At 33.0% G+C, this 9,160-nt stretch overlaps 2 protein-coding genes across 2 annotated transcripts; one reads left to right on the top strand and one right to left on the bottom strand.

Moving 5' to 3' along the window:
* Window positions 1–1,899: 1,899 nt before the first annotated feature.
* F21G4.3 (Methyltransf_21 domain-containing protein) lies at window positions 1,900–3,838 on the top strand (the record flags this gene model as incomplete). The annotated part of the gene is made up of 7 exons (NM_077259.3): window positions 1,900–2,019; window positions 2,185–2,412; window positions 2,663–2,860; window positions 2,909–3,041; window positions 3,324–3,511; window positions 3,563–3,633; window positions 3,681–3,838. 7 exons carry the CDS (start codon window positions 1,900–1,902, stop codon window positions 3,811–3,813), a joined length of 1,071 nt encoding a protein of 356 aa, NP_509660.2. The 3' UTR covers window positions 3,814–3,838.
* A 261-nt stretch (window positions 3,839–4,099) lies between these two features.
* On the bottom strand, window positions 4,100–6,232 carry phf-34 (PHD-type domain-containing protein). The gene is made up of 5 exons (NM_077260.7): window positions 6,134–6,232; window positions 5,470–5,715; window positions 5,235–5,420; window positions 4,853–4,918; window positions 4,100–4,673 (listed from the first exon to the last, which is right to left on the bottom strand). The coding sequence occupies exons 1-5, from the start codon at window positions 6,224–6,226 to the stop codon at window positions 4,524–4,526; spliced, it is 741 nt and encodes a 246-aa protein (NP_509661.1). The 5' UTR covers window positions 6,227–6,232; the 3' UTR covers window positions 4,100–4,523.
* Between the last annotated feature and the right edge of the window lie 2,928 nt (window positions 6,233–9,160).

The raw sequence follows: 9,160 nt of genomic DNA on the forward strand, positions 1-9,160 counted from the left end.
AGTGTCAGAAGAGATAGTTCCAGAGTCAGTAGAGACGGAGACAGTAAATGTCCTTCATCGGAAATAATTCACATTACTCTCACTGTGCTAGTGAACACTTTCTCTTACTGTCATGTCATGGATTTATAAGAAAATTATGGTTTGAAACTTGTACTGTCTTTGAATAAATATATAAAAACTCAATCTGAACTAATTACAAAACACAACAATGTTACAGATTTTCAAAATTAAGAATTTGTTTCGCATGAATCCATTCCTTGTATTACATTCCAACAATCTGAAATATATCTTTGGTAATATTACTTGACACACTGAAAAAAAGTATTTTTCACAAAGAAGTGAATACTTTACGTGGATGAGGTTTTTCACTGAACAATAAACCCGTATAAGCCCTGGACCACTGGGTAGCCGACATCTACGGTTGGAAAATACAGAGAAACAACATTAACTTCAATTTTCACACCAGCACATTTATAAAAACACAATACTTTCAGTTACATAAAAAATTTTGCGCGCTAGAAGTCCTTTTCTGTTTTCAGATGGTTTCTAGAGTTGGAAGGTTGATGTGCAAACTTTTTTTCTGTTTTTAATGGTGGAGTACCAAAATTTGAGACTTTGCATTTATTAGTCCCAAAATGACCCAAAACTACCGAATTTTGTTGCATTTTTAGGTTTCAGCTCCAAATGAGCCTTTTTTGCAGAACTTCGAACCACTATTTCCGTGTTTTCTTTGTTTTCAATAATTTTTATTTTCTGAATGTTTAAAACCAACGGGGAAAATTTTTCGTTCCAGAATATTGCGATACTAAAACGTCAACATATATTTTCTTTTGAAAAATACCAGACTTCCAAATTATTGTCATTAAATCACAAGTTTTTCTATTAACAAGCAAGAGTGCACGAATTGAAACACATTTTTGTTTTACGTTGAATTTTCTACAATCTGATTTTCTGTCAAAATTGAAACACTAGCAACATCCCGGTTTTTAGTTTTCACTCACACCTCTGTTCTTTTTCTCTCCTCCTATTTCTGCGATCCATGGGAGTTCAAAGAAAAATGTGATGGGTAGGGATGAAGACAGAAATTTGTGCGATTAATATCTATTCCGCATAGAGGCTTCTAAGAAACATAAAGAAATACGCCTCGTGTTCCATTCACAGGTGTCTATTTTAGTTGTTTATTTTTTGATTTTCTGAAAAGTTTTTTTTTCACAGAAGAGTCTGTTATGCGAAACTTTTTTTTCTGTTTTTTGTATTAATTATTTCATAATTCGGTCCAAAATTTGGAGCAGTTAATGTTTGGTAAATTAAAATTAATTTTTGGTACACATGTTAACGGATCTGTTTTTGTGGAAACTTCAACAAGTTTGCCAATTTCTCGATGAATTAAACTAAAAGACTTTTGAGTAGCTTATGAGAAATTGACTACTTTATTTTCATAATAAACGATATCACATACGACAAAATTGATTTCTCTTCAAAAATTGTGCGGCACTCCAAAAATATTATTGCATCCTCTATGTAATAGTCATAGTAGTCACAATTAGTCTTGCAGACCTACGGATCAATTGAAAATTAGCTGTTCATGCAAGACGGTTAGGGGAACTACGGTAGTTCCTTATGAGTTTTGATCAGATCATTTTTGGAAAAAAATAGGTCACATATTTTTCAATGTGCGACAAGAATACTTTCATTTAAAAAAGGGCAATTTTTTAAACAGTTTTTGTAACCAGCTCGAAATGCGTTCGAAAAATAATTTTTGTATCTTCTAATTTCTACAACAATTTATGAGATTTGGCAGCTTAATGAACATAAATTTTCTCCGTTTCTCAGAGCTTCATAATAATTTTCATAAATTTCGTTGCGTGGAAATTTTATAATTTATAAACTTAAACTCAGATGACTTTCCAAATTCGCCGATACCGTACTTCAATTACACTATGCTGTCTGGTGGTTATTCTATTTTTTGCAAATGTTTCAATTCATTCCAAAAACCAGACCGATTTGGAAAAATTACAGGTGAGGTTGAATTGAGTGGATTATTATAAAAAATGTTACGATCTTTATCAAAAGCCAGTTTGCGCTCAACAAGCAAACCGTAATGGTCAATAGTCAGCAAATTTTAAACTGTCTGAAACTTCAGCGGCGCTTTAAAATTATGACTGAATAATGAAATCTGTTCAGAACAAGCACGTCGAACCAGATTTTTCAATTACAAAAGAGTTGCGAATGCTGCGATTGGCTTTTTTAAAATGGAGAGCGTGTATGAGGGAATTATTGCAAGATAATAATATATCGCTAGATGACATGGACCCCGAAGATCCTCAATATAGCTATTTGCAATGGTTAGTTAGTGAAGCAGAAAAAAAGAATAAGGAGGAGGAAAGTAACACTGGAGAACTTTTTGATAGTGTGAGTTGGTTTATAATTATTTTATGTGTACCTATGATGAATAATGTAAAATCATGATTGATAGCATTAACAAATACTGGGAATCGTGATAATTAATTTATTTTATCTTGAATTAATTTGAACAGAATAACAATGTCTCTCAGATATGACGTTTTCAAATCCAAAAACCATAACTTATATAGAAATACGTGTTGCTCCATTTCAACCACTGTTTTAACCAGAGTTTCACTTTATTTCCCAAAAGTTGCAGTTGTGGCACAAGTTAGGATCCTACACAGACAAATGTCGTTCATCAACTGATTTGTGGCATATGGAACCTGAAATAGTTTCTGGAACAGCTTTGAAATTTTTCACTCCAAATCCAACAGACACATCAGCCACATTTGTAAGGGTTGGAATTGGTGCAAATGTTTCTATTGAACAGTATTTCAAGAAAAAATTGTCAGCGGTACCTCAAAATAAACATCAATAGTAGCTTCAGCCATTTTTCTTTCAGGATTCTGAGTTTTTTGGGGCAGATCCGGCTTTCATGGAAAATTCGCAAATTTATTCATCAATCGGGACGTTCTTCCCGTTTGCGGTTGGAAATGAGACTGGACTAAAACAAGCAACACTTAAATTCTCAGTCGGTAAGTAATTGTTTTGGTGGTTTATGAATGTATTTCTTTTAAAGCGTAAATCAGGAGAACTGTTTATACTAACAAAAATTTTATACAAGAAATGCATTTTGAACTTGAAAATCAAAGGTTCCTATGTAAATAAAATTTCTCAGACGTGGACGATTCAAATAATTTTACATTAGTATTGATAATATTTATATGTATTCAAATTTCTTTTAAAACGTTCATGTTTGCATATATGTGTGTGTGTTTGCATATAATATACACTGTTAATAATCTAAACTGTTTCAGAACGAATGTCTTCGAAGTTTGTCAACCACATTGGGATTGACATTTTCTTCAAAAATCTCATTCGAAAGGATATAATTGATTACTTAATTTTTGAAGGCGACGGTGGAGAATACGACATGATGTCTCATCTTGCTAGGAACGGTACACTAGAACAAGCAGGAATATCAGTATGTCAAATCAATATTGAGGTAGACTCTGAATATGACATACATAAGCTCTCGTAATCAATAAAAATTCAGTATCATTTACCAAAAGAAATGAACGATCCACGCAAGGAAATTTTTCGACAGCACATTTTACAGTTCATCAGGTATGTTTCACAAAAGAATACAAACTCCTTTAAAATTTGTTTTACAGAGATAAAAAATACACACTACATTCTGTAACAAATATGGGTAATTTGAGAGTCTTCTGGGTAAACACGTCGTCTTTGGAGTGTGCTCGGAGATATTTAGAAAAAACATTTTTAAATGATATAGATTTAGTATAATTTTGTTAATAAATTGTTCAAGTAACATTTGTACATAGATGAGAAAAAGGTTGAGGACACCTGCCATTTCGTGTTCCTTGCTCGGCAGACCTCATGCCAAAAACTTACAATATATTATATAATAGTGACAATATCAAGAACTTTATGAAATGCGACTACCATAACGTTGTTGGAGTAATAATCTCCGCAAAATATGTTTTGTTTCAATTGTTTCATTCCAAAATCTCAACAAAATCTCAACAAAATCTCATATAAATGGGTTCATGAATTAAGTTTACAAATAAATGCAATTAAATATTTTATCAATAAATAAAGATTGTTCTCGCATATACAGGTAAATTATCAAACCGACTAATAAAATAAATAGGTAAAAATCACATTATTGCACACTGTAAGGACCGGAATATGTATTGGACGGCAATGAATATGTTCGGTTCTGAATATACATAAAATGAAATCTCAGACTGAGAAGGGAATTATGACATCTTATATTACTCGGGTTGCAATAAGATCGATTTTGTGTTGGACAACATGCAGTAACTATGAGAAATTATACTAAAATACAGACAAACGTAGAGTGTAACGAAGGAACTGATTGAAGTGCAAGAAGAAAACTATAAAGTATATGTTAATACTTTAAACACTACTAGGATTTCAAACATCTAAAAAAATTCTAAAAAGCTTCTTATTTAATTTTAAACTGTATCTGATTATTTGCAGTATTTGCAAGCCCATTTGTCCGGGACTTCCTTGGCTTTTTTGAATCCAACACATGTGATGTGATACCAGTCGCCACATCCGACACATCCACAACTTCCGAATTTCGAGGACTTGTCGCAAGTTGGACAGATCCACCGAGTCTGAAATTATTATCTTACAATGTAATTAGTTATGGTTTTATTTTTCTTTTCATACATTTTTTAAATTTTTTTTTGAAAACAAGATGTGAATATGGCAACACATTTATCAGATTCCAAAATTTTCAAAGCGGAGCACACTCAATGAAAAACTAGAAAGTTGCAATTTTATGATCACTTACCACATTCTTTTTCTTTGGGGCTGCCTGCTCAAGGATGTACTGATCAATATCCTCATCGTTGATTTCCTAAAAATAATGATAACTTGATTAGTAATACCACACTGGATATTTTCTTCAAATTTGGACGACTCCTCACAAAATGATTAAAAATGTATAGTTTCATTCAGAATAACTTCTCATCCATTTACGCCATTTTGTTTTTCTTAACAAGAGTCTATACATTTGGTATTTTTTTAAATAAATGATTTTCTTACACGTTTATTTCTGCTCCCCTGTAAAATAGAAAACAACTGAACTCAATACTCCGAAATAATTCTACATCAAGAAAATCATTCATACGATTTCATTCTTGGTAGCCCAAAATTACTAATTCAAAACTCACGATTTTCGGCTGCGGCAAATCAAGAACTTGTTTTTCCTTCACAGTCTTTGCTGTTTTCTTGTCGACTTTCGCGATTTTCCCATTTTTTCCGACTTTTGTCTTTTTTGTACTTCTAATAGTTTTAGCCATTTCCGCTTCCTTTATCTCTTTGCGATGCTTTGCCTGCATTTGTTTCAGTTGTTTAGCCTAAAAACAAAAGTCAAAATTATTAAAACTAATATATATAAATACTTACTAATTTAGCTTCTAAAGCTGCCTTTGCTTTTGCTCGTTCCTCGGAAAGTTGCTCATCTAAATGGGTAGGGCACAATTCTGTCATGTTTTCTATTTCTTCAGCCGTGAATCGACTAGCGGATAAACCGTGTCGAGCGAGACGAATGCATGTTTTACAAGCTCGGAGTTTGTACGGCTCTGGCCCGAATAAAATGGGGCCGAGGTAGAGATGTCCACGTTCTGGATAACGCTCCAGTTGCTCCAAAGCCTGAATTGAATTTTCAATTGTTGAAAAGATGGAAATATATCTCTCCACAATTTTTTCTGATTAATGCTATATTATCGAAAAAATACGATCGCACAAATTTCTCGTGATTTATTTTTGATCTACCTGTTAAAAGTGACTCCGCCCCCAATCTTGTTGCCGTTGTTATTTTGTTGTGGTTGTCTTGTCGAAGGAAGGGGAGGAGCCTAGTCAACAAGGTAGAACAAAAATAAATTATGAGAAAATTGTGCGATAGTATTTTTTCGATAATATAAAATTTGAAATTAAATATTGATAATTCAAGTTTTTGGATTTATTTTCTTGTCTTGCACAATATTGAAGTGGTTGTTTGAACTAGTATCCAAAACTTCCAAATTATATATTTTGTTTAATTTTGTGGGATTAAAAAATAAGCAATTACCTGTTCCAAAACAGTAACCGGGCCAGTGCACAACTCATCCATAATGCTGTCATATCCACGCTCATTGCTGGGACCAGGAATATTTGGATCCATTTTTACCTGCAAATATGAAAATTGAACTAACTTCAAACAGCAAACGAACAAAAACTAGATTCTGTGAAAATAGCAAGCGTGAAAGCAGCAAAAATAAAAATAAAACAATTTGGCAAAATGTATCAGAATAGGATGGCTTTTGCCTGTTCGAACTGTGTAAAATCGATAGCAATCGAAATCACTATAAACTATTTAAAAACAAGTTTTAAGAGTATACATCATGTGAGAAGCACATTCCGTTTGACGAACAGGAAAAATAAAAATGAACAAATTCAACATGAATAAAATGAGTGAATTGTGTCTGTCTGAATCGAGATGTCTTTGCAATAGAAAACCAAACGAGAAGAAGAGAAAAGAATATACACACATCCATACACACAACAACGCGGCAGTCCTCGGAAAGCAGGGAGAGACTAGAGGCGAGAGGTTTTGAGAAATGAAGAAATCGCCATCGCTGTGTGTGTATGCGAGAGTGTGTCACGATTGACCATGAAGTGTGTGAGAGACTGAGACATTTCGCTTGGTGTAGCGCGAGAGAAAGAAGAAGTTGGTGGATATTATTCGTTCAAGAGTATATAAGTGTATACAACTGAAAATTGGACAACGCATCAAAGCGTGCTCCTTTATGGCTACTATCGGATGCTGACACAATTTTGTGGAGGGAAACAAATAACATTAACAGAATCCAGTTTTTCTGGTTTCAAATGAAAGCCTGATTAGTTGCATTTTGGTTACAAGAAAACAGAAAATCTTGGTTCGGTTTTCTTAAGCACCTGCCTTAGGAAAACGCCATTAGGTGAAATTTTATTTATTATAAATCAAGAAGACAAGTCAAACCAAATTTTAAATTTCAATAAAATCGAAAATAATTACAGAAGTAAAATGGATTTTTTTTTTAGTAAAAAGGAAACGTATGCTTTGGGATTTAAAAAATTGAACAGTGTTTTTTGGTTAGTCTGGCATGCAAGAAGTGCAAGACTACAATTTTTTATATTAACTCAGATTGAAACAACTGAAGTTTAGGTAAAAAAGTGACACAGAAAGCATTAATGAAAATGGTAGTTGGTATGTTATCAAAAATTATTTTTTGTTTAAAAATACCTTTTTGCTTCACTGGCCACTAAAAGTGATTGAAAAACTTTTTCCACTTTTTCCCATTTTGTGAGCACAGTGTATAGTTGTAGATTTATCACTTGTGCGTTTTCTTAAGGGTGGGGTACCTCTGATTCCGAATATCGGTGTGAAAAAAATATAAAAAAAGCCCTTATTTCATATTTGAGCTTGTTTGAAATCGCGATTTTCATTTGTGCCCGGGTCTGTTAAAATTATCTTTGGAACGCGTTCGCCTCATTTTACTTTCTCCAAATAAGTTTTCTTTTTTCTGTTTTTAAGCTAGTTTTCTCCATATTTTATATTATTTTTCAAAAAAAAACGATAAAATACGATAATGAAAAAAGCTGAAAAACGGTTAAAAAAGTAAAAATATATGGAGAAAATTAAATGAGGCAAACGCGCTCTAAGGATATTTTATTTCGGCGCGTATTCAAAAAAGCAGACCAGGGCACAAATGAAAATCGCGATTTCAAGCTCAAATATAAAATCAGGGGGTTTTTTTTAAATTTTTTGACATCGATATTCGGAATCAGGGGCAAATTTGGAGTCATTTAAAAATAATCCCCAGATTTCGGTACCCCACTTTTGGTACTTGGTCACATAGTAAAAATATTTTTTAAAAAACTGCATAAAATTGAGGAAGTAGGAGAAAATTTTACTGAAAAAAGTAAAAATGCTCCTATCGACGTAGTCGATAAAATTTTCAAATTTTTACTTTTTCGAACCGTGCTATTTATCATTTTGAACAATTAAAAATATTAGAGGCAATAAATCATTGAAACTTAATCGAGAATCGTAATTTTGGCCCACACTATATCTTTCTCATTAAACTCAATTCGATCACTTGTACTTCGTACAAAACTAACAGAACAGATACAATTCTGGAGTAATGCGGTGTGTAGTTAAAACAGCTAGACTTTTGTAAAAGTTCGAGTTTCGTTTTTTTTTTTGCATTTTTCCGGATTAAGAAACACAAAATTTTTTCTATTAATAACTGATCTATTAATTCACAAAAAAAAATTCCAAATTTGTGAATTTCTGACAACCTGACCGCACCGCCATTCCTGATGTTATTTGCATGAATAATAATGTTTTGAGATTGCTTGTTATTACAGAGGTGGTCCATAATTAAGGTGACCTGCTGCACGCGCGCAAGAACTTGATTTCTGGGGTTGCCCTGTTACCAAAATTTTCAAATTTGCATATTATTGAAAGTTCACAATATTTTCTGTCATTTAAGTCAGTTTCCATAAAACTTCCATCAACTTTGAAGGTAGTGAGAGCCTTACAACATCGGGAATCTATAATTTTCCTCCATTTTAGAGAAGGTCTAGAGCCGAACGTCTCCTGCTGCGCTCATGTGATCAAGTAACTAGTTTCTATATTTCGAATAATTACCAAGACTATGGGCACTCAAAATAGCCTATCCCGAGTCGAAGAACATTCATTGTGCCAACTTATGTTTGGATTTAGGTAGCTCTTTGCCCCTTTCAAAAAAGTGCAATTTGTCAGTTGCGAAAAATTTGCCCGAAACAGTCATTTTTCACAAACGATTGTTGTGAACTTTTATAAACAGTTTCAATTATACAATTGATTAGTCAATTTTTGCGTAGCTCCCCGAAAAACCAGTGGGAGGACGCTCTAAGAAATTCATCTAAATTTTTCGAGAATAGTCTTTTGATCAGTTTTGTTCCCAACTATTAAGATGATTGTTTTCCAACAGGCTGTTAAAAAACAAGAAACATTTGTAGTTTCTAAAAACTACCCGAACACCGCTATTGAACTATTTTGAAATCCGAAAAACACGATGATTTGCGCTGA

This window comes from Caenorhabditis elegans, chromosome X (genome assembly GCF_000002985.6).
Source record: "Caenorhabditis elegans chromosome X".
In the NCBI taxonomy this organism is placed as follows: domain Eukaryota; kingdom Metazoa; phylum Nematoda; class Chromadorea; order Rhabditida; family Rhabditidae; genus Caenorhabditis; species Caenorhabditis elegans.